The sequence below is a fragment of the Platichthys flesus genome, chromosome 5 (genome assembly GCF_949316205.1).
Source record: "Platichthys flesus chromosome 5, fPlaFle2.1, whole genome shotgun sequence".
Classification (NCBI taxonomy): Eukaryota; Metazoa; Chordata; class Actinopteri; order Pleuronectiformes; family Pleuronectidae; genus Platichthys; species Platichthys flesus.
The window spans coordinates 16,998,852-17,024,331 of NC_084949.1; the positions used below are offsets into that span (position 1 = coordinate 16,998,852).

General features: G+C 44.4%; 2 protein-coding genes across 5 annotated transcripts in view; one reads left to right on the forward strand and one right to left on the reverse strand.

The window, feature by feature from the left end:
• The window catches only part of LOC133953607 (amyloid beta precursor protein binding family B member 2-like), a 47,526-nt gene extending 41,995 nt beyond the window's left edge, over positions 1 to 5,531 (forward strand). For all 3 annotated transcript variants that reach the window (XM_062387599.1, XM_062387600.1, XM_062387601.1), the window contains 2 exons: positions 682 to 861; positions 1,909 to 5,531. In XM_062387599.1, the coding sequence (XP_062243583.1) occupies positions 682 to 861; positions 1,909 to 2,079 (351 nt within the window). In that variant the 3' untranslated portion in view covers positions 2,080 to 5,531. The remainder of the gene's footprint in view (positions 1 to 681; positions 862 to 1,908) is intronic.
• Positions 5,532 to 6,082: 551 nt separating this feature from the next.
• LOC133953608 (putative methyltransferase NSUN7) lies at positions 6,083 to 20,693 on the reverse strand. Of its 2 annotated transcripts, XM_062387603.1 has the most exons (12): positions 20,490 to 20,693; positions 18,087 to 18,269; positions 16,305 to 16,363; positions 15,091 to 15,227; positions 14,837 to 14,989; positions 14,329 to 14,512; positions 13,248 to 13,461; positions 13,015 to 13,158; positions 12,282 to 12,383; positions 11,983 to 12,100; positions 10,062 to 10,182; positions 6,083 to 7,171 (listed from the first exon to the last, which is right to left on the reverse strand). In XM_062387603.1, exons 1-12 carry the CDS (start codon positions 20,530 to 20,532, stop codon positions 6,308 to 6,310), a joined length of 2,322 nt encoding a protein of 773 aa, XP_062243587.1. In that variant the 5' UTR covers positions 20,533 to 20,693; the 3' UTR covers positions 6,083 to 6,307. The 2 variants fall into 2 exon arrangements, with proteins under 2 accessions (XP_062243587.1, XP_062243586.1); XM_062387602.1 differs by lacking the exon at positions 20,490 to 20,693 and having other exon boundaries at positions 18,087 to 18,987.
• Positions 20,694 to 25,480: the final 4,787 nt, after the last annotated feature.

A 25,480-nucleotide genomic window follows, 5' to 3' on the forward strand; every position in this document is an offset into this window, starting at 1 on the left:
TGGTTACAAAACCTTCATAGATCTTTTTTAAGATACGCTGTATCAGGCGATATATCGGTTATAAAATCTTGCATCAGGCCCCAAATATCCTTATTGGTCGGCCTCTTAACTTAAGGAGAATGATAAAGAGTATTGGCTCTTACTTGTGTGGAGGGAGGTAGTGTAGCTTTGGATGAGGAGACTAACAGCAACTTTATTTCATTCAACAACTTTTTTTATGTTGTTTGAACATTTCAGTTACTTTGAATGCATTAAACTTCAAAAACTTCAGAAAATATGTAACTCACAGTGTAGATTCACAGATTTAGAAATGAGCTTCCCACCTGAATGAATGGATAAACTGCAGCTCGCAGACAGCAGCTCCACTCAGCACAGTTAACAATGTTCGACCATGCAGACGACATCAAATTACCTGTTTCCCGTCTCATTTAAATAAGTTATGCATTAAAGCTTTAACAGAGGGACAGTCAAAGCTCTGCTGCTCCACTGGACCTGCTTATTAGGAGGCTGCAGTTTTACTGGGTCGCTCTCCTGTGTGAATGTATGTAAATGTTGGCTGATGGTTTTTCATGGTATCTTTTTGTTTCCTCAGTGCTTCAGTAGAACATTTGATTAAACTAAATCCAGATAAATGTGAGTTATAAATGACTCAACAACTCACAAACCAATGTGTCTGAGCAGGATGAAGAAGAAGTGCTGGTGGAGTGCCGCGTGCGTTTCCTGTCCTTCATGGGCGTTGGGTATGACGTGCACACGTTTGCCTTCATCATGGATGCAGGCAGCCATCGCTACGACTGCCACATCTTCTGGTGTGACCCTAATGCTGGGAGTGTGTCCGAGGCTGTGCAGGCAGCTTGCATGGTGAGTCACCGAGCCGGAAAACAAGAGCTCGGCAATCACGACTCAATACACACAACTCAATACACACAACTAAACCTTCTACTGACTTTCTTACCTCTACAGTCGTCTGATCAGGGGTTGTTACTTAGACTGAATGCAAACTCAAGCTGGACTTTACCTGAAGGATAAATATGTGAGCTTTATAAAACTATTATCAGGGTAAACAATGTTTTTCACTTGTTCACAGATGCAACCCATAATATTCAAGCATAAAACACAAGACAGTGAACTTAACAAATCTATAAAAGCTTGAAGTTTGAAAGTTATATTTCAACTGAAATTACAGACTTGTTTTATGAGTCAATGTCCTTGCCTGTAGTTCAGTTTAAGTTTTCAGTCCGACAGGTGGATGTTTATTATATTATTTATTACAACAGATGCTTTGATGGGAACCTCTGCCAAAGCTGTTGATTAACATTTTTAATCAAGACAAGTAAAGTTAGAATATAGAAAAGAATAGAACAGAATATAGTCCCTGCAAGTTATGGTGCCGTTTCAAGTCTAGTGCTTTAGATTCTATTATGTGTTCGTTGTTTTCTGCTTTGTAGGAAACGACTTCAGATCAGCGACCATTACAATCATCAAATTACCTTCACAGTGTTGTGTTATCATATTATGTTCCGTGTCATGGTCACTGGAGTTCTTGTTATTAAGCAGAGATGCTACCAACAGCAGAGGTTACTCATCTTCCTCATCTCTGCTGTGTGTGAGTCACAAGATGAGTCGGCTGCAGGCTGGGCTATTGATCACACATCAGAACACACACACACACACACACACACACACACACACTCTAACTGATTCACAGTGACAGGAATCATCAGTCATTACTATTGATCACAGCACCAGTCCAGCTTTCCGTTCTCTCTCTCTCTTTCTCTCTCTCTCTCTCTCTCTCTCTCTCTCTCTCTCTCTCTCTCTCAAAGTCGTATACTCAGCAGCTGTAACTCTCTCCTGTCCTTCTTCTCCCCCTCTCTCTCTCTCTCTCTCCCCCTCTCTCTCTCTCAGTTGCGGTACCAGAAGTGTTTGGTCGCTCGGCCTCCATCCCAGAAACCCTGTAGCTCCTCCCCCCCTGGTGACTCGGTGTCCCGCCGGGTCTCGACCAGCGTGAAGAAAGGAGTCCTGTCCCTCATCGACACCCTCAAACAGAAGAGACCCGTCACAGAGGTGCCGCAGTAACCACGGTGAATCACCACCAACGGCCTGCCACAACCCCCAGTCACCATGGTAACCAGTCTCATTCGCTGCCAAAACCCCAGTAACCACTAAAACAGAGCAAAGCCCCCCCATGGATCTGGGTAAACCCCCCCCGTCACGATTCCTTCACTTCTCTGGAGCAAATTGGAATTTCACCTCAAGAGTTTCATCACCTCTCGAGCAGCAATTCAACCTCGCCTCCTCAGAACAACGAATTAAGACTCTGGACCCCGGTCGAGAAGGAGCGACCACGAGACCGGTGGTCGTGAAGGTGTTGATGTACATAGAAGAAACCCTCGTCCCCCCCGGCACCGGGAAGGAGCGAGGAGACGAATATCGTAGAAGTAGGACGTGGCTCCTTCATGCAGAGCGCAGCGTGGTGAGCGAGCTCATCGCTGCCCAAACTGCTGACTGCTCCGTGCTCTTATTGTGTCTGTGTCTGTGCTGCCAGCATGACCTTGCAAACCTCCCCCTCACCCCTCCCCCATCATTCACCTGGCTTCCTGTTAGTCTGTAGTGGCTTTACCCCCCCCCCCCCCCCCCTGTTCCTCTTTCTTACCATCTACAGCAGACTGTAATGTGAGAGGAAGTAAATGGTCGGGAGGCAAAATGAAGAGCCATTGTGTCTGTTGAACAATGAAGGGAGCTGCTACAGACTGATTTGTCCGTTAGTCTACACTCATCTGTTCAACTGGTCCTGCATGAACTTTTTTTATAGAAACGTGAATCATTCTAGACGATATCAACACGCTGCTGCTGCTGCTGCTTTCAGAGAGCGAAGGGGTGAGGAATCAGAAGCCACCTTGTTTTTCCATCCCGTCCTCTCTTCTCGTTGTTTTTCTTCGATGTGTCAGCCCGGTGCGTCTGAACGAGCGGTGAGCGTTCACCCGAAACCACGCCGCACGTCTGCCGTCTGTCCACCTTCATTCTTCTGTTGATATCCCTCTGAAGACGACAGCCACAACGGAGGAAGGGACGCAGGGATGGATATTGTTGCTCGCCCCGCTCTCTCTCCTCTGATCCCCCCACTCTCAGTGCCAGGCTGCAGCTCGGAGCGGAGGAGACGTCAGCAGGCTGCTGCTGTTGCTCTATGATACACATGCTGGAGGAAATTTGACTTTAAATCCCCCCTCGGTATCAGTCCTCTCAGACTTCAAGTTCACTAATAAAAGGGGACTGGTAGCATGAGAACGCCCTGAGGAAGAAAAAGGAAGGAGACTTGAGGAATGTGTCAGCATACCTGGGTATGGTTGTGATGATATTGTCTATTTATCTCCAGAGGACGACAGAGAGACATGTTGACTCAAACCAGCAGGACGTTCCTGAGCTGCTATCAATCTGTCCCCTGGGGTCCGTTCACTTGAATCCTCGTGCCACATGATCACATGCTTGTTTTTTTTCTCACACAAATCACGAACCTGGGTGTATGGTAATAACTATTGGCGGTCGTTATTGTAACTCAGATCATCAAGACACTCTTTAACAACGTTCTCTTGGCTGTAGAGGCAGATAGATGCTGAACGTCTGGCTGTTAAATCTCATCTGTCGAAGTTTGGATGTAGAAAACAGACGGGGCAGAAGTAGGAGTCTTTTGTTTTTTAAGTGGCCTTTTCCAGACTTAAGATCAGAAGAGTATAACTTGTCACGAATGGAATGGACCTGTGAGAATATGATTTGATGTAAATGTCTAACTGCATGACCGACTAACAGGTAATGCTTACAGTTGTAGTTAAACATTATGTCCAAAGACAAGGGCCATGCCACAGGTGTTTTTAGTCCTCTTCAAACATCTGGATGAAAAAATCTTCTGTCTGCTGTGTGATCAAATATTTTAGTAGTGTTGCTCATATCAGGGCTCATTCCCCCGTCGAGGCCCAACAGTCCCCTTATCAAACCCTAGTTAAATTAAGAAGATGTGGATTTTTATCTTGATCTGCACTGAACTGCACACACTCATAGATATCAGTCCCATACGCATGTTTGATTTCTCTCCATGCATTAAGCCCAGAGAAAAATGCAATGTGAAGCAAAGTGAAAAAGATTCCAGCATCCACACCGTTTATCGATTCCCTCCTTCCATCAAGTGTCGTGGAAATCTGTCAATCTTTGTGTAATCCTGCTGAAGCACTGGTAGACAGAGGTGGAAATATAACCTCATCGGTGGAGGAGGAGCAAACTGACTGGACCGCTAGGAAACGGATTAATATCTTATTTATCATTCAGCAGATGGATGATGTTTTCTGTTGGAGTATGTGGTTAAATCAACCAGCTGTTCCATCTGAACCTAAATGAACACAAGAGACACAAACTGAGGTCAGTCAGCAGGCGACTGACACTTTAGACAGGTTTCAGGTTATGTTGAAAAAATCCAATCTCAGGACGAGAACCTCCCGCCTGTAGGAGGCGGAGTGACGGTTTATGACAGTGTAGAGTGGTGCTGCAGAGGAAGTGAAGGTTGACGTTACAGCCGAGGGTCCAGCTTGTCATCTGTGTTTATATTTAACTCCACATATAACAAACCAAGGAAGGAAGTCGGAGTAAAATTGAGACTCTGTTGAGAAAACTCACTTTTGTTTTATCACGAGGAAGTTGAAATGTGAATGAGATGAATAAAATCTGTTCTGTACATAATATCAATTTAATGTAACATCTGGCATTACCCGTTGTCATAAGCTATCTTTTTTTCTGTTCTTTTTTAATTTTTGAATGTCTCGTTCTTTTTTTTTAAATGAAATGCCTTTTTTTGAGAACTCACCAAATGGCCAAAGTGTAAAATACAGATATACATTGTTGTAGATAAGTAAAGTACCAGAGCAAATAATGACAGAACCGGAGGGGCGGTCACAGTTGTCAATTAAGTTGATACTGAATTTAACTGAGCAATTATCTATGCATTCTTTTGATCTCTAAGAGGAGAAAACAGAAAGTCGTAAAAAAAAAAGATAAAGAAGAGAGAAGCCTTGCATGCCCTCGGACAGTTTGAGAGAGCGACTGTACGTACTGAACAGAAATATTTTTTATTTTATTTATTCTATTTTATAAAGGTATATACTGATTTTATTAGTTGGGGCAAAGTAACGTCTCTTGACTCGGTGTCGTCGTCTCTGTCCCTGGTTAAACTCACAACGCTACAATAGGCTCCGCTTTGCAGAACGAGGCAGATAAAGGAATATATCTTCACCCTGTACAGTGTCCTGAGAGCTGGACGTCCACTGCTGCCCTGAGGAGGACGAGGAGGAAGAGGAGGAGGAAGATGATGATGGAAACAGCATTGGGCTCCCAGCATCTCTGTCAAACTCACACACGTAAAGAACAACAACAAACACACACTCCATTTCCCGCAGATGGATGTGTTGGCTTCTGTTTGCCGCTCACTGATTTGTACACTTTATCAATGTAACCAATTGTGAGAATAAACAGCATAATAAAAAACACATCTCGGCTATTGTGTGTCTGTGTGTTACAGGCTCGAGTAATGATATTTTTATTGATTCGTCATTCTCGTCTTTAACGGTCTTTAACATGGCGGGATGTTATTTTAACACTTTCACTGATTCACCAAGGAATAATTCATGAATGCTGACTCAAATAATTAGGCATATTTAATAATATAAATAAAATGTTGATGGGGATTTACATTTTAATAGTGGACTGTTGGCCTCATGATCGAAAGGGGTAGGAAGACGTTCAAATCATTTGCTCTCCTACTCTGTTTTCGTTTTTACAATCAACTTTGTAGTTAATAAGAAACATTTATTTTTATTTATCCCCACCTCAATCACCTCAAACAAGGAGCAACACAGAGAACCTCACATTCAACCAAAACAAATGATCACCAACATTCATTCAAACAGTCCAAGAACAAGTCAGTCTGGTGCCGATAAATATCTCAGAACACAAGTTACGAGCTGTTCAGCTGAGGAGGATTTCACTTGGAGAAATGATGGCGGATTAAAGACTTAAAGGTGAACAGAAAAAGAAAGCAATCGTTACTGCTATATTTATTTGTGAAGTTAAAAAGGTGCAAACAGGGGTTATAATTAATTTGTCGTCCCTTGAAGAGAAGATAAACACAAGAATCAAACACAATAATTTAACTTTTTAAATACTTAAAATAAATAGAATTTACTTTAATTATTAAGTTACTATAAATTCATGAATGTCATATACCTGGGGAGTGATTAAACGATGTAGTCTAATGTCCACGTCTCTATAATCCCGGCAGAGACACTGAGGAGGAGGAGGTGGACATGTGCCTGTGGTGAGAGTGGGACGTGTGGGATGGAGAACTACCAGTCCTGCTGCGTAGAGATCCAGAGGACGGGGAGGGAAGGGGTGGAAGGACAGAGCTTCTCGCGGCCTTCCTCACTTCCTGTGATCCGACCACCTTCCCCCGGGCCTTTAACGGACTCGCTGATTTGTCTCCGTCCCTTGATGATTTCTCTTCCCTCATGGGGAGCGAGTTATGTCCCTGCAGCAGCCTAGAGGCCCCAGGGGGGGTGGGTGGAGCTGTTGGTGCAGGCGAGAGGTGTTTCCCAGCAGAGGAAGGGGCGCTGGAGACCGTCTGTTGGGACCCGCTCACCGGAGTCTCACTCAGCCTGTGGGCCAGGGCTGTGATGGGGGACAATTGGTTGGATGTTTTCTCTGAGGACATCAAGGTCAACGTGAGACGAGGGAATCGCCTTTGTTTGCTCTTTGAGGGACGTTTGGTGGGATGTGATTGGTTGCCTTTTTTCTTCGTTGGTTTCTTTTTGGGGCTTTTAGTCTGCTGCTTGGTGTCTGCAGGAGCTTTGCTTTGCTTTTGTCCTTGTTTGAGCTTTCGCTTGCGCCCTTTGACCCCTCTCCTCTTTCCTCCATCTTCCTCCCTTTTGCCTTCCTCCTCCTCCTCAGTACCCTTGACCTCCCCCTCACCTCTCTCCTCTTCGGGCAGACCTCTCTCGCCGGATTCACGGCTCTTCCTGCTTTTCCCCTTTTTCCCAGTTTTTAATTGCTCCGGTAATATTCCGCCCAGGAGGCCCTTCGCTGCCGCCCTTGCCAGCACGTCCTGCACCGTCTCCACCATGGTGGGATCAGCCTGAAAGTGCAAGGGCAGAGTAAGATTGGATATGAAGCTATCAACACATTAAAAACTACAGGTCTCAAGGGGAACTCAGCAGCCAGGAGATCTGTGCAGGCTGCAGAGGTGCAGTCATAAACTGACCCTGCAGAGGAGGAGGAGGCGACATCGCACAAGGGCTGAAGGCTTTTAACATTCCCACAGAGCAAAGTGTGTGTAAAGGCAGGGAAAACATATATCTGATATTTTATAGCTGTGTTTTCAGCTCCACGTGACTCTGTTTGCTGAATTCACACTTCTGATTATCTATGTGCCTGATCCCAAAGTGGTGAACTGAACCAGTAACCTCGTAGCCACACAGATCTCAAGTTAACACTGGATTTTGTCAGAGCTTCTTGTGGTGGTTCATTCATCAGGCACATGAGTATCTGTAGTACTTTATAGTTTTCCAATTATTCCGCTCAAAACTAAAAGTATCGGTGGGGTTCACCCTCACAGGGATCACAAGTGTCCGCTCTAACAAACCAGTCCAACCAGTCAAATTTCATTCTGGACCAAAGTGTTAAACAGACACTCACACTGAGTCGCACTGGAAGCAGGGACACAACCCTGGACAGGAGAAGGGACAGAAGTCTTTTTATGCCCATGTGTTATTCAAGGAGCTCAAAGTGAAAATTAAGTTGAAGTAATTTAAAGCTGAAAACAAGCTGCAGTGAACACACTCATAGTGTGTACATATGCACAACAGTAAATGATGTCATCATCTCCGAAAACATTTGAGAGTAGAAGTCTCCTGAAAGCCTCCCCTGTCCTCCTGTCTCTGTGTCCTCTTCCCTCTGTGTCCTCCTGCTTCTGTGTCCTCCCCCCTCTGTGTCCTCCCCCCTCTGTGTCCTCCTCCCTCTGTGTCCTCCCCCCTGTGTGTCCTCCTGCTTCTGTGTCCTCCCCCCTGTGTGTCCTCCTGTCTCTGTGTCCTCTTCCCTGTGTGTCCTCCTGTCTCTGTGTTCTCTTCCCTCTGTGTCCTCTTCCCTCTGTGTCCTCCCCCCTCTGTGTCCTCCTCCCTCTGTGTCCTCTTCCCTCTGTGTCCTCCTGCCTCTGTGTCCTCCTGCCTCTGTGTCCTCCTCCCTCTGTGTCCTCCTCCCTCTGTGTCCTCTTCCGTCTGTGTCCTCTTCCCTCTGTGTCCTCCTGCCTCTGTGTTCTCCTGCCTCTGTGTCCTCTTCCCTCTGTGTCCTCCTCCCTCTGTGTCCTCCTGCCTCTGTGTCCTCTTCCCTCTGTGTCCTCTTCCCTGTGTGTCCTCCCCCCTGTGTGTCCTCCTCCCTCTGTGTCCTCCTGCCTCTGTGTCCTCCTCCCTCTGTGTCCTCTTCCGTCTGTGTCCTCTTCCCTCTGTGTCCTCCTGCCTCTGTGTTCTCCTGCCTCTGTGTCCTCTTCCCTCTGTGTCCTCCTCCCTCTGTGTCCTCCTGCCTATGTGTCCTCCTGCCTCTGTGTCCTCTTCCCTCTGTGTCCTCCTCCCTCTGTGTCCTCCTGCCTATGTGTCCTCTTGCCTCTGTGTCCTCCTCCCTCTGTGTCCTCCTCCCTCTGTGTCCTCCCCCCTCTGTGTCCTGCTAATGCATCTTTTTAATGTCTTATTTCTGTCATTTATAACTAATCTATTCTAAAACAAATTACGCTGTCATAAAGTGCTTATTATAAAGTGTGATCAACTAATCCAGACTAGAAACTATATAAATACAGACGACTTATAAATGTAAATGCTGAATTTGTCCAACACCAAATATCCCATCAGCCTAATTTCAAATCTTAGTGTCTCTGTGTCATTTGTTATCTTTTCGTTCAGGTTGCCAAAGTTAACATTGATGTGAGTCAGTTTTGTCTTTGTTTTCTCAAAGAGCGACTTCAGAGGGGCCTCCTTGTTGCTCTTCCTGTCTCTCCACACTGCCACGTATCTGTGTCCCGTCCCCTCGTCCAGCGGGGCAGGGTGACGAGTGGATCCATTCATCTCAGCGGCAGTGAACCACCTCAGACGTGTCTCTGTAACGGAACCTGCTGCTCTCATGTGACCCGATTCACTGAGGGACTGAGCGTGGATCTGATTCTACATGAGTTTTTCAATTTTGAATTACTGCACTGCAACCTAGGTTAGGATCTGTGGCTGGGTCTATGTATTTGTGTGTTTTGGAGAGATGTGAACACACACACAAACACACACACACACACACACACACACACACACACACACCCTGGCACATTCCCCTCTCTGCACCATTTTATTTTTTCGGGCTGCAGGGGATCAAACGAGCAGCATCTCATTTCCTTCTGTTGTATTTTTCTCCTTTTTTATGACTGGAGCAGGAGGGAAGGAGGAGGAGGGGGCAAATAGATGGAGCAAGAAAGTGATAGCAACAAGACTGGATGGAGGGAGAGAGGAATGGAGGGATGGAGGGATGGAGGGATGAAGGGAGGGCTGGACAAATTATACAGAGAATTATCAATCCATCTTTGCTCTGAAGTCTGACGTATATCAAATTTAACTTGTCTCTTTTTTATGAAGTATTGGAATAATGCTGCAGTGTTTCAGGGATCGTGTGTGTGTGCTTGTGTGTGTGTGTGCTTGTGTGTGTGTGCGTGTGCGTGTGTGCGTGTGCGCGTGCGTGCGCAGACGAGCAGAGCCGACTGACCTCCCAGCAGACAGAAAGTAAAATAGTGCAGCCTCAGCACTACTGGTCTTGTCGCAAAGCAATCACAGGCACACACACACACACACACACACACACACAGACAGACACAGCCCTCTGCCCCCCCTCCCCCCTTCATCTCCATCTCCATCTCCAGACAGAACCTTGTCCTTCCTCTACATCTCTCTCTTGTCTCCTCGTCCCCCCCCCCCCCCCCCCCCCCTTCGCAGCTCTCTCACCTGTCGGGACAGCCTGGCCACGAAGCAGCCGTTGGTGACCTGAGAGGGTTCGAGTCTGAAGAACTTGGATTCGGTGGCGTCTCCCGACTCGGAGTCAACCGGGAAAATTGGACCGTTCACCCTGAGGAAGGAGAAGAGGAGCAGCCGAGAGTGGAGAGATGTTAAAAAGATCTAACATTAGTTCATCATGGCTGTCGAGGTGGTGCTCCACACCAGAGAGGACAGGCTCAGGACATTACACCAAGATACCGTGAATCCTTTTCACAATCATATTACAAAACGTTTTGAAATCTACGCCCGGACTTTTCATCTAGCGCCACCTCAAGGTGGAGGCTTGTCTTCCAGGATGAATTATACTGATTGAATAACAGTTTTTCTAAATCTGGTGCCATCACTCGGTCAAATCCTCCACTGACTGACCACATGCAACACTAATGACATTGTGTTTTTATATTGTGCCAATTAGCATCAATTATCATACAAACACGCTAAACGAAGATTGTGAACACAAACCAGTGACTATAAAGATGGAGGACGCTTCTCCTCTTCCTCCCAGTGTAAAACGATGGAGCCATATTATGAACGCTGCCATCTTGTGGTCTAGACCTCATTTGGAGTTTACGCACCAATACATGGTCTCGACTAATCGCGAGTAATTCTCAGCCGTCAATCATGACATTCAACACAGGTTTTTATAGATAAGAACAACCTAAAATTACAAAAAAACATCTTTTAGGGGGGAAACATGGTTTGTCACATTTGTTGAAAAAGTGTAATATTTGCAGTTTTAAATTGAATGACAGTGATAATCTTTCAGTTGAGACATAATTGTGATAAACAACACTTTTCTATACATTTTGCTATAGAGTCCAATAACGTGTGTAACGGGTGACTCTACATGGTGGCTTTCTTCTCACAGGTTCTTCTTCATGTCTTCCTCCTTCTTGTATTTAGCAGGCGAGTGGCTGCTCTTCATTTCTTTTGGTGCAGACTCGTGGCAGCTCTCGTACACACCCACAGCCTGCTGCTGGCTCTGTGTTTTCCTTTGAACAGGTCGTGGAACACCCAGGTGAAACAGCTGCCGCTCTCCTCGCTGCACGTCACTGAGCTGATAGACGAGCGAGTGCGACCAAAAGTAATGACGCTCGGATTTCTTCAGAAGCGGCTGATTGTGGAGAAGCAGGTGGGAAACCGAGTCTGAAATTCTCTCCACCCCATTTACCCCAAGTGTAGGATTAACTACAGTCCCCATGGCAACGGCAGCTGATCCGTTACACCACACACACACACACACACACACACACACACACACACACACACACATACATACACACACACAAGGACATCGATTCATACTCACACTTAAACACAGACTTTCACAATACACGCTTTCACCACACTCTGCAGGAGGAGACTGGTTTTCTAAAAGATACCTGATGTCACCAGTCCTGCAGTTTGATTTCACACAGCAACCAGTGTGACAGTGAGATAGAAACCACCACCATAGGGTTATCAGCAATTTACAAGTTGTTACATTTGCTTAAAGCCAACAGGTTATGATTTGTATATAAAAACCATAAAATAAGTTTTTAATAATCAGGTGTGTCTGTGTGTCTCAGTGATGTTAGTGAAGGAGGCGGACAATCTGTTTTATGTCTCTAATATCTAATTGTGCTATTTTAAAAAACCCCAAAGTTTTCTGTTTTGCCTGAAGAGGAAACAGTTCACACATACATTTCTCGTCACTGTTGTTGTTTGAGCCTGTGGACAAGTCCTGAAAAGTGTGACTGCATAGTTAAATACTTAATGGACAGAAACCCAAAACACACACAACGCACAAAGAGAGAGCTGTGTGTGTGTGTGTGTGTGTGTGTGTGTGTGTGTGTGTGTGTGTGTGTGTGTGTGTGTGTGTGTGTGTTACCTGAAGGGCAGCAGTTTGGGGTGAGTGTGTGTTTTGTTTAACACTCTTTTCACCAGCTGTTCGTTCTCCTCAGGATAAACTGAACGTGAGCAGTAAACCACCGTCTGCACCTTCGGGACTGACAGATGGAGAACAGGAGAGAGTGAAATGAGTGAAAAACAGAATCAATTCTGCTGACATCTTATTATCGGGCCATTGTGTAGTATACAAGAGACAGACACGTGTGTTAATGTGGATTATGTGTGTGTGTGTGTGTGTGTCTGTGTGAATGTGTGTGTGTGTATGTGTGCTCCACTCACAGGTCAGGGTGTGCGCTAACAGTCGTGCCTGCTGGGCGGCCATCATGTGTATCTTCCGTTGGGCTACAGAACCGTGAGACAAGTCTGACAGCAGATCCCATTCTGTCCATAGAATAAAATCATTTAGCTATTTTTTATCTCATATTAGACATTGAATGCAATGACAATGACTTTGCATATAATTAGACACATTTTTAGAATTATTTATTTTGTGTTTGTTAATTTTTTTGGACTCTCTCTCTCTTATTCACTTTGTAATACTAATTTTCCATCTCTGCTCTACGTCCTCTCTCCTCCTCCTTTTAAGGCCTATAGTTAAATGGCTGCATTTATATTCTCCACTCCCAATACGTCCACAAGGGCAGATGGCTGTGGGAGATGTAAAATGCCTGATATACAGTTATGGTCTAATTTGTGTTTAAAAGTCTGGGCTCCCTAGTAAGTCAGTTCTCTATAACGCCTCTTTGACAGCTCGCAAATATGCTCCTCTGGGTCGGATCAGATCAGTTGTGTTTGAGTTCATGGTGAACGTCCGAGACCAGTTTGGATCATGGTCCCATTGGTTGCATGGTATTACTGTGTAACTGGACTGATGAATTTCTTCCACCATGATGCTTAACATTTGGAACATGATGTCTTTTTATCTCTTGGGTCAGAGCAGGTATGGGATGTTTAAGTTCTCTGGGGGATTCAGCACTTGTAGTTTCATCCCTTCTTCCCTCAAAGTGCATACTTCCATGTTCGCTGTGTATGGTGGGCACGGGGTCGTTGAGGGCGGAGGACGAACACTGAGGTAGGACCATGATGACCTTCAGACGCTGGACGGAGGCGTCCCACTCGCTCAGACCACTGAATGCCTCCGACAGGATCCGCACATCTACAGTGGGATGATGGTGGGATATCAATTTGATTTGGATTCACCAGACCCTTTTATGTCAAATCCTTTCCTGTGTCCTCGTCACTCACTCTTGATGTCCATGTCTCCGAGCAGGCCCTGAATGTCCTCCAGCTGAGAGGACGTGTGATCAGCACCACACAGCAGCACTCGGCCCGAGCGGGCGGAAGCCACCACGGCCACGTGAGCCACAGTCACAGCCGAGAAAGACCCCACCACCAGGACGTCACCGTTATCAAACAGCAGGGGGCGTAACACGCTCACCGCCACACACACGCTCCTGTCCTGTAGAGACAAACACACACACGCAAACATGCAGAGATGCTCACATGTTACATAACGAAAGTGCAGTAGGAGGCAAACTTCCCTTTTTAAACTCCATTACACAAAATACACAACTTTAAACTTCACATGAACTGGAGTTACAGTTGTGAGGCCCCACTCATGACACTAGGATTAGACCATTTACCAGCATATTAAATTATTGATCACGTTTCCCTTCTGATGATATTTGATTAGGAAACTTCCAGTGAGCATTTCGGGTTCTTTTGACTCTTTAAACACAATAATTCAACATGACCTTATCTTACAGAGGTGGTGGACTCCAGTGAAGTGGACGCAGACACAACAGATGTCCTTGATGTTTCATAAGCAAAGGTAACATGTGTATTCTTATGTTTTCACGTTTTTTCTTTAAATCTACTCATTCGGATTATATTCAATATGTTGACCTCCCATAAAAGATAAAGTTGTTGACGGTCTTGATTATGGTGAAGTAACTCATTATGCAAACATCTCTTTGGGATATTTGGGCTTAATTTCTTGATAGTGGGAGGAAGTGGAAATGCATCGTTCACCTTTAAATACAGTCTAAGGTGTAACTTTTTATTTCATTATTGCCCATTTGTCCAGGACTCACTGGCAGAAGAGACATTGTAGCCTATCTCAATGGGACCAATTTAATACAGGGTGAATAAAATAAAATACCTTCCCTCAGAAAATGGTGGCAAGGCTTCTACCCCAGCAACATTCACCCATCAGTCGCTGGCTGTCTTCAAACACGTGCTCCTGACAGAGGGAGGCACGTTCCTCGTCCGGGAAACCTGTTTTGTTTCTTTTGAACCTATTTTTAGCTCCGTGGCACAGATCTACCTGTATGTTCAGGACATGTGCTGCAGTGAGGCTGCTGTGCTGGAGCCGAGCGACAAGCTGCCAGGAGAAGACGAGCGTGTCGGGACAGAGCGAGTCCCGGCAGAACGCCAGGTCCTTCAGGTCGGTCAGGTCTTCGGCTTCACACAAGCCCGCCACCTGCAGCGCTTCACACACTTCTTCCACACTATGGAAGACAAGATTGTATTTGACCCACAAACATCTCCATCTATAGGATATTTACAGTGACCTTTTTTATCGACAGGAAAAGACCTCAGGAGCATTTTTGCATGTGCTGCTGTGCACCGTGTAATCCCAGCAGATTAATACCCACACAGACTGATGGAGTGTTGAGTGTGTAGCAAACAAGTGGAAAACCAGAAAATGCACAAACAAACACGTCTATGTCTCAATCCCGGCACTTTGATGGCAGGTGGAACGATTTAACAATTTTCTGAACAATATGTTTTCCCCTCCAAGCAAAGAGCAGATTGACTGTGAGCTCTGGTACCTGCTCTTCAGCGTGTTGACCCACGCGAACAGGGGCAGACGATTGGCTCGGTGCTGTTTGGTCCTGACGGGATCAGAAAGAAAACAGGAGACGCTCTGCAGATTCAGTCTCACCCTGCACCGAGCCAGAGATGCTGCCAGCTTGGTCTTACGCCTGTGATAAAGGAACATAATTAACATTGAGCTGATGAAACATTCATAGAGCAGCAATACAACACATCTACGACCTCTACACACACACACACACACACTTACTTGTACAGATTCCTCTCCAGCTCCCTGACTTCCTGTAGAGGCTCCTCCAGCTCCGTTGAGGTTTGTTCACGCATCGTGAACTTTCGGTCCTGGAAGTCGAACAGCATCACCATCGCCAGGGGCAACAAGTCAGCTGACTGCAAAACATGGACGATTACATTATTGACGTCATTATAACTGTGAGTCGTCATCACAATCAATAAGTTCTTCATCGATATTTGACATCATCTTCATCGATATTGCCATCGTCCCATTCAAACCAGCATTAACTGGTTGATTAGGTCATTTGGGGGCATCAGAGACTTATTCTTCTATTCGCCTTCAGAGGATACAGACATTCTCCTTCATTCATAATGGTTTTTCTGGACATCTGATGAGTTTTCTCCTCATCGCCTCCTTGGACTCCTCTCCTATAAGGGCTGGGGAGGAGGAGTGCTGAAACCTGCTGCTTGTACCATCTGGAACCCGAGCTGATTGGAGCTGTGAGACTGATCCACAGCATTAAAGCCAAAATAAGGAGTTGAACGATGCTGAACACGCTCAGTAGAGCTGAGGGTAAGTGCGGAGTCACGTGATCATTCTCTGTTCATATGCAAGAAGTCAAGTGATTCATTGATAACATAAAAGTATTGATTATAATCACCTCGGGGAAAAGAAAAGAGCAAATCTTTTATCAGACTTTCCTGTCTATGCTTTATGGCTTCTCTGTCCCTTCACCTGTGTGTGTGTGTGTGTGTGTGTTGTGTGTGTGTGTGTTGTGTGTGGGTGTGTGTGGGAGGTGAGTGTGAGAATAACAAACAGCTGTATGGCAGTTTTTATAGTCTCAATTGCAGACTAACGGCCCGTCAACCTATTCCGTGTGTTTCACCCATCCCTCAATAAAGTCAACATTTACATACACACACACACACACTACATGAGTGTGTCTCTTTGTCCATGTGTGTGTCATTGCAGTGTTTTATTGTGTCATTTACAGTCTCCCAGTTGGAGGGTGCGTCTGTCTCTCCCCTGTATGCATCATTTGCCACCTATAACTGGCCCAGACGACGCACACGTCTGAATACAAATGGCCTCTAACTGCATCCCTGTCGCCCTCATCCGTGTTTTAACACATTCGGGCAGAGGCATCACAGCTATCCCCATGTGGCGACAGTTTACCCCTCACTCAGTGTATTCGGTTTGTGGTCACTCTTGAGAACTCTGGCAGGACTCACAATTTGCTGCGAGGTGTGGAAGCAGCTGTCAGTGATGATGTCCTCCAGTAAATCTTGGTCTGAGAAAAACAAGACACATTGGTGTTAATGGACAGGGATCGAGTCGTCCTCTTTCTGAGACCATCCCAGGACATGTGTACATATTGAGAGCTGCGCATGCTGATTGAAAACAGCAATGTTTCACCATATTTGGCTCTTCTGGTGAAATGTTTCTGTTATTTTCAACACAGATAGATAGATGGATACTTTATTAATCCCGTGGGAAATGCACAATTTTACAATCGTCGCTCAGCAAAATTCAGGTAGAAGTAGTTGTGTTTATTTGACAATTCAATCCATAAAGATTCAGCCGACATGTCATTCCAAAAAATAAAGTCGGTAAATCCGTAAAATAGTATTTTATGTGTTGATAGTTCAGTCTGATCCGGGTTTCGTTTATGTCTATAGTTATTTTATTCTCCTTAATGTTTGATCTCATCTTCTGTGTTTTACTGCATTTTGCTCTTTCATTCATTTCACTTTTTCTTTATAGCACTACTTGTTTTTCCTTTGCTATAATTGTAAAGCACTCTGGCTCAACTCCTGTTGTTTCTGATTAACTCTATGAATAAATTTGACTCAACATGTTTGTGCTTGTGCAGCATGGCCGGATTCCTCAGTCCTGGAGCCGTTTGGCTCGTTCTTCAACCAACTAACTTGTCCTCAAGAAGAAATGATACACAGCCAGACATTGTGTTGTTTAATAAAGTTAAACATGTGAGCAGTCAATGAGCAAACGAGCATTAATTTGGAGTCAAGTTTCCAATTCAATTTAGCCCATGTAGTCATTTTATTCTTTTAGCTGTGGTTCAATCACAACTCTTTCTCTGCCACATTCTCCTCCACTGTCTTTGCATGAACACACATTGATGGGGCTCATATTTTGGATTAATGTGAGCGTCAAGTTTTACAGTGTCGTAAAATGAAAAATTCAATTTCCAACGAACACAGTGTCGAACTTTTGAATTCCCTGATGAAATAACGCAGTTGTGGCCTAAAACAACAACAAGCAGTCATGAGCACAACATGTGGACATCATCTGGGCCACGATTTATAAATGGAAGACGATCTGTAGGTGGCGCTGTGCACCTTGGAGACGTGACACAGAGACGGAGGATTAGCAGCTTTACCAGAGTTATGGACTAAAACTATCCTTTGCTCTCGCTCGGCTACTGGTTCAGTGAGTGTTGGGCTGAAGTAGCTCAGTGCAAATTTACAGCTTGCATGTTGACATGTTGATTTAGCTGTTTGGTGTTTTGAACTGCACGTGTGCGATCAAACATGGTGTGCAAAACTGTCTGTGTGGTTCCTGGAGAGGTGCAGACATGTGCCATTTTCTCTGTGTGTGTATCCATGTGTGTCTTATCACCTCCTGCACAGACCGTTGCTGCACTTCCAGTACCAGTAATTTGCAGCCGCATTTAAAAAAGAAAGAAATGTACGACCATATACTATTTAATCTGCAGTCTGCAGTGGAAGCTGCTATTCAGAAGTGAATATTGGAGTTGACACATGCTGCGGCTCCACTGCTATTCATTATAGAGATAAGGCCGCCTTGTACTAGGTGGGTGAGGTCTGCAGAGGTAGCAGTCGATGGCTGCAAATGGATTTCCCACTGACTTTATGTTTAAGTCGGTCACTCTTCTCTAAGTGTGTTTGCGGTTCCTCGTGAATCTGATAAAAGAAACAGTTAACCCTCAGACAACAGGAGCAGCATCCGGAGTTGCTGCGGTGCGGTCGTACATTTGAGCGTGTTGAAGGCGAGCTGGAAGGCCCGTCTCTGCGTGGGTTTGTCTCCGCCCTCGGGCAGGGGCGTGTCCGTCTTCTTCCCATAACGCAGAGGCTGAAGTGGGCCTGGCTTCTCCTCACGCAGCTGCTGGAAGACCACCGCCGCCTGCAGATAGGCCTGATCTGATGGAGGGGGGGCTGTGGAAGGGGGTTCGGGGGATAGATGAAGGAGAAGCAGGGAAGGGAAGAAATTGGAGGAGGTGAAATAACAGATGAATACGGAAAACACACCAGGAAGTAAAGTACATAAGTTACAGCACATGAACTGGGAAGTCAACGTGTTTGTTGGTGCTGGGGTGTAGGGTCTCCCCACTGTTGATTCAGATTGCCAGGTGGTCTTTTTCCCAGCAGGCCTGTTGACTTGTCACAGATGGAAAAGCACTCGGGTAATCAATATTAACATTAGGTTTATACTGGACCATTGTAGACTGCCAGTAAGCCGTGGTGTCAGTGTGACAGCGAGCCAGCGCACAATACAGGGAGCGGGAAACTGAACCTGCTCAGTGAAATGCAAACCTCATTGTGCCCGTTCGTCTGAGGCCCCAAAAATCTCTTCTCTTCCTGCTCTAGAAGCCGGTTTCTTCATCTCTGCACTGCTCATCTTAATAAGTCCATTCAAAATGTTATTATTATTATTATTGATAACAATAGAAATAGTAACTTTTAAAATATTCAACATTTTGTATTGAAATTTGTATCTAATGGAAATTAATGGACAGGATGTAGAGGCTTGATTGGGTGACATCACAGAATTTGGGTGTTGAACTGAACATTTTATTTTATTATAAATTGTTTTACCAGAACTACAACTACCTAAGTAAACAGAATCACATGCAACATTTTGCTCAATGAGCTTTAAAGTGACATGATTACTTTCCAACTACCTCATAGATTGTATAACAGATTAAAAACAGTTTAAAGAGGTTTAAAACCTAGCAGGTGTTTTTTGACTTCAGGAGACATTACAGTGACTCACATTCATTTCCTGGAGATTCTTTAATATTTCAGCCCCTTTTCACTGAAGACAACTTTATCTGCAGCTTCATACAAATTCATAACAGCAGCCAACAACACAGTTTAGTGATAGATTTTCCAGAAGCCTGAAATCACATTGCAGTCTCCTCAGTAACTGAATTCATTAACACTTGTGCTCTTCCCCCAGGGACATGACAGAATATATAATGTGGAAAAGGCCTATTTGGTTACCACATTTAAAGGGAGGAAAATTTAACTTTAGGAGAAAGTTTCTGGAAGTTTGCTGAGTTTTATTCTCCTTCAGCTTCTTCTGGTACATTCAATTCAGTTTTGACTGTTACCTGACTCTTAGAGTCTTTCTTTTCACAATAAAAGCCACTAGCCATTGTTCATTGTTAAACTGTTGGTCAATCATTCAATCTTTGATTGTAAAACCATTATCAAGGTCAATGTTGCCTCACAAAGCTCTCTTTTGCCTCATAAACATATTATCTTAAGAACGCCTCAAGAGAATCCTTTCAAATTTGGCACAAATGTTCACATTGACTCACGGATTACCTGATTACCTTTGAGTGGTTAAAAGGTCACTGGGACCTCATATAAGTCTGCAAAAAGGGCACGTAGACTGAAGGTGTACTTGTTGGTGGAGGCATAAAACTGCAGGGTGAGGATTCTAGTCTTGAATTGAACGGACACAAACATTATTTGTTCACAGAGTTTAAACGGAGCTCTGCAAATGTAAATAAGACAAATGGCATCAGTCATGGCCGACGGGTGAACCACAACAACCCCCCCTCTGAAAGTGAGACAGTGCCACTTCAGGCCACTGCTGGTAATTGGGCTCCTCGTGGTGCAATTAGGCAGCTGCAGGTACAACAGCATGAATAAATAACAGGCTGCTGTCCGACCCTGGACAAAGGTCCAACCCTCACTGACCTGGACCTGACACACACACACACACACACACACACACACTTATTTAGTTTGAAGCAGTGATGTGAGTTTTCTCTGACATCACTTGACTTAGGGATTAACAACCTAGAGTTTTCAGGGACCGCCAGTCTCTAATTAAAGTGTATTAATGGAGAGAAACACAGAGAGAGTGTAATCGGCTTTAACAGCACTCATCAGTGCTTGAGCTCCAAGTTTGGGGATTGACCAGAAAAGTGCAACGTGTCCAATAAAGCCAACTCGAGAGCAACTGGAATAAATGAATGAATATCAGACAGCAGTGATTTAATGAGTGACAGGGCAGGTTCCTGTCGTCCACAACTTCCAAAGTCCACTTTAGAAAAGAGCAGCCCTGGAAGAAAAGACTACAGCAGCTTAGTGTAATCTGCATACACCATGATGGGCTGTTTAAAAATGCATAGCAGCTCTTACCTTTGTCGTTCACAATCCTCCTCGAGGGAACAACACTGCTCATTTTCTCAAAGAAACGCGGCTCCAGCAAATATCCAGACCCTCCGAGTGTTTTGCTGCTGTTCCCAGTCAGGCTGTCACATGCGTTTCTCTCACACCCTCCGTCAGGGGTTCTGTTCAGGTGCGTGCTCCAGAGTTTGAAATGCCATGGCAACAATATGATAATGAAGGAGGCCTTTCCTTATACAGTGTTATACGTTATGCTTGAGTACACAACTTTGACCATTCATAAGCTACTATCATGTGTTATTTGTGTTGTAAGACTGACAACTTTAACAGACTGCTTTCTATTTTAGGTTTGGATCCATTCAAGGATAAAGGTGGCCAAGCTGCTCACCTGCTCTGACAGGTGATTTTACAAATGTGTGTGTGTGTGTGTGTGTGTGTGTGTGTGTTCATGAATGTGTGTATGTCTATGTTTCTGTAATGTATTGTTATTAACACTGCATTGTGTCTTCATGAGTGACATCATTAAGCCCTCACAGGTGAATCTGATAGACACTGCCCCCTGCTGAACACTGTGGTGTAGTACAGCCCACAGCAAAGAAGACAGACAGATATTTTCCTTGCCTTTCACCAAGTTGCAGTCTAACAATCAATTTTCATTAGCTTGAATATTGTTCAGACATCGAACCATTCCTTTAGGTGAAGACTTGCTACTAGTCATAAACAGTGAACTCAGTACCTGGCTGGTATCCCCAACCTCCCACCTCCTTTTCCACTGATGTCACAAATAAGACTTGTGTAATGTCCGTTTTCGACCAACAGAGGGACACAGATTCCTTAGTTTGTCCTAGTTTCAGTGCAGCCTTATTCCTGCAGTGTGTTAGTGTGTTACCCGTATGTAAATCTACTTCTCGGCCTCTTTTTAGTTTGAGTATTAAGAGTCTGTGAAGCTAAATCTTCACATCCATCTTTCCTTCTACTGGTTGAAAAAACCGCAAACACACAGATGAAGAGAATCTCTTATTCAGCACTGCGGGACCAGACAAAATAGATTTTTGTCGTTCAGTACTTGATAAACTGCACAAGTTGCTAGAAAAGGCAGGATGAGGTTTATCAGTGTGTGGGTAGGAAACAGCCTCAGTGAGCTGTTTGGGCCTCGCTTCTCCGCGGGGTGAGAGTACAGCTGGAGGGATTATCCCATCCAACACGCGTCATCAATGTCGCCTCACGACAGGGCTCCAGTTGCTCTGCATGTGTTGCGTTTGTGTGTGTAGCAGCATATTCAATAATCGGCCACGGTTGGAGACGGCGGGTCATGAGGCCGTAAGCCGACCTGGAATTTTCTCAATAAAGGTCTAATCTGAACGGGAAGCTGGAAGGAGGCTCTCTGTTTCTCTTTGTGTAGTTTTTTCCACTTTATTTCAATTTAACTAAACACTCACAGTAGTTATTTTCATTCATTCATACAATTCCCATTTAATTTGTGTGTGTGTGTCTGTGTGTGTGTGTGTGTGTGTGTGTGTGTGTGTGTGTGTGTCTGTGTCTGTGTCTGTGTGTGTTGTCTGCTTGAATGACCCTGAGTTGAGCTACAGCGAGAAAGGGCCTACACTCTATTGCCAAAGTATGTGGACACTGTGACATTTCATCTGTATTTGGGTGTTAAACCTTCTGATAACAGAACAATGGGTCGTAACTGCCTCTGTGAAGACTTACAATCCAACATAAAGGATCAGGGATGTTGAGCAATAACTCCTGGCTCCCAGTTGTTGTTCCAGTTCAATCTGAGGGGGTTGAATGGTGTCACACACGTTCTCTGATGCTAAACTGAAAAAGCATTTCTTTATGGATGAGGCCTTGTACACGTCAGTTTTATCGTGTTTGAAGTCACCTTCTTAAAAGTGGTTTCCATAAAAGAACGGAATAGACTGTTCTCTATAAAGTCACACAGTTCACGTGTCGAGGTTGATTTACGTCAACATTAGTGAGCCAATTCTGCCTTCTTGATATTCTCTCTATTCTTTATTCTTTATTTCTCACTCCAGGTGGATAGTCTCTACTTGTTGCCATGTTACCACCCTGTCTTTAAAATATGAAAATTATATATGGCTTAAAATTCAGATGAAAGGTAAGTGTGTGATATTTAAAAAGAAAAGCGCAAGGTACAACAAATATGTGGACATATTTTTGGCACTATAGTGTGAGAGTGAGATTTCGTGGCGCTCATTCACTCGAGTTTGATCTCACTCATCGAGACCCAATCGTCTCTCTCTGTCTATCTCTCTCTCTCTCTCTCTCTCTCTCTCTCTCTCTCTCACACACACACACACACACACACAGACACACACACACACACACACTCAAACACAGAGAAGAGAACACTGTTTCTGTGTAAAGTACATCAGCACTTGATGATAAACATTGCAACATCACAGCCAGTGGTTTTATAAGTATGACATGACAGATAGAGAGAGATAGAGAGAGATGAAACCATGTATCAGACTGACATTCAAATAACACCAAGATCCACAGCGAGGTCACACACACAAACACAAACACACACACACACACACACACACACACGTATCATAGCTCCAGTTCACCACCAGAAACAATAGTAATATGATCCAGGTTTTCCTCCGTGCTCAGTTGTCCTCAGAGTGTGTGATGGATTGATTGGATCCACTTGTTGCAGGTGAATAGACTCCCCGCTGCAGCTCTTTCTGTGTCAGTGCCGGGCGGCCGCAGTATCACTTTGAAACGGTTTTCCTGAGAATCTCTGCTCTGTGTGTCTCAGGTCTCTCCGTCCTTTGTGCGTTAACCAGGGCAGGGTCCGAGCCGCTTATTGTTGAGAGACTTTGCTTTTGTTTTCCGCCCTGTGAAAATGCAGTATGAGCATGTCTGCAAGTCTCTTATAATGAAACCTTCACAAAGCCGTCACTAAAGGAGAATTCCAGTATACTGAGATCTGGGCTTTAAATTGTTTAGGGAAATATTCCTTCAATCTTGTTCTGAGGGAAACATAGGAGAACTAATTCCACTCATATGTCTGTGAGATAAATATGAAATCACTCCTTATTTTTAGTTTAGGATGAAGATTAAAGGCACAAAGGAAACAGCTGGTCTGGGTAGTTTCCTGCATCTATTAAAAAAATGTTTTTTTTTTTAAATTTTCCACGAAATGGCCTTTTTTTTTGCTTTCTAGCTGGAGACACTGATAACCCTGCGGAGTCACCAACATGAACATACCCATAGATCAGTTGCCTAAATATGCCTGATTCTTTTCGTCAAGATTCATTATTCACTCGAAAATCTGTGAAAATGTCCAAAGAAACACCCAAATCCAGGATCCACCTATTGTCTTGATTCAGGCTCAAATTGAAAAGGTTCTTTCTCGCCCCATTTATCATTCTTTCACCATGAAGCTCTACTTTTCAGTAGTTTTTTTGTAACTCTACTGGAAAACAGTATAATGGACAGTGATGTAAACATAACCACCTTCAGCAAATATAATAACAGCAATTATTGTTTATGTTCCTCTTTGGCTGTTTAAACTGTGTTTTTTCTGCCTCGTGATGAACTCTGTATCTTTACTGTTATATCATACTCACTCACTTGATAGAAACTCAATAAAAAATCCAATAAAACCATCGTAAGAAATTGAACAATCTTGCCCTTCCCATTATCCCAGCCTTATCTCCAGAACTGATATCCCATGAGTTTGTGAATGATCCCTCCCTGCATTGTTCCATGACCCAGCTTCAACAGGAAACTAAATATAGAGTAAGAAACACGCTACACGGCTGCATCTTAACTGATTTCAATCTGATCTACATTTGACATTGAGAAAGTGGAAGAGTAATGTTTATGCTTTTAAATCAGAACTGTAAATGCAAGCAAAGAAATCTAAAATAAATATAAATCTCTTCACTGGATTATTAGGTCTAGACAAACTCTAACATATAGTTATTGTATGACTATATATAACAACAAAGTAATATTAGGGACCAAACACATCCTACATTACTTATAACAGCTCCAGATGTTTAAGGACCAGACTGGAGGTTCACATATCCTACACTTTGTTTATCTCATAATAAGCTTATTACACTCTCACTGGTGTGCTGTATTGACGTGCAACAATAACATCACTTAGAAGCGGTTTGCAAACCCGAGCAAGTCTGTGCAAGTGGATTCTCACAGTGTAAACACCTGACTGGAAACCGGCGGCAGTAAACGGACGTGCTGGGTCTGTGGAGCCGCAGCAGCAAGAATCAAATCTGCTTTATTCTAAATGAGCTGAAACACCGGATGATGTCGTGATGAGCACGCAAAGACACTGAGCTGTATCTGCGTATTTAGATGTGATAATGATGACTAAACCTCGGTCAGCCGCTCCCACCTGTGTCATTAAAGATAATCTTGTCTCCATGACACATTTTGATTGTTAAAGGTCGTGTGTTAACCACTGCAGCTGACTTACCTCATGGCACAAGTTTAGCATAGCTAACGTAATGGTTTACCTGCTTCTGTATTTGCCCTGGTGCTTGATTTGTAAAGTAAGCATTAAAGTGAAACGTGTTGAGCAACACATCCAACGGCTCCGGCCTCCTCCCTGCCAGAGTCCTGCCGCTGTGTCGAAACGTTATTTCTCTGTGTGAACACGTCTGACTCAATCTCAGTTTCCTATATACACACACTTGCATACACACACACACACACACACACACACACACACAACACACAGACACACACACGCATACACACACACACACACACACACCCTTGCTAGTTCCCTACTGGGTGTGTGTGTGTGTGTGTGTGTGTGTGTGTGTGTGTGTTGTTACTCTAAACAGAAATCCAGCTTCCTCACTTCTCTCTTCTGTCCTCAGTTTGTCAGTTGGTTGACTACAGTCCTGACTGTTCAGCGCAGCCCCCCCCCTTTCTCTCTCTCTCTCTCTCTCTCTCTCTCTGTCATTGTCTTCATAACAACTGACAGTCATCACGAA

Bases quoted from the DNA above. Each gene is read 5' to 3' on its own strand.
- LOC133953608 (XM_062387602.1), bottom strand. From the start codon at position 18,393: ATGTGCTGTAACTTATGTACTTTACTTCCTGGTGTGTTTTCCGTATTC. The intron at 16,364-18,086 runs GTACGACCGCAC...TGTTTTTCTCAG, and splicing joins CGCCTTCAACACGCTCAAAT to ACCAAGATTTACTGGAGGAC. The intron at 12,384-13,014 runs GTATGCACTTTG...TTCTATGGACAG, and splicing joins CATACACAGCGAACATGGAA to AATGGGATCTGCTGTCAGAC.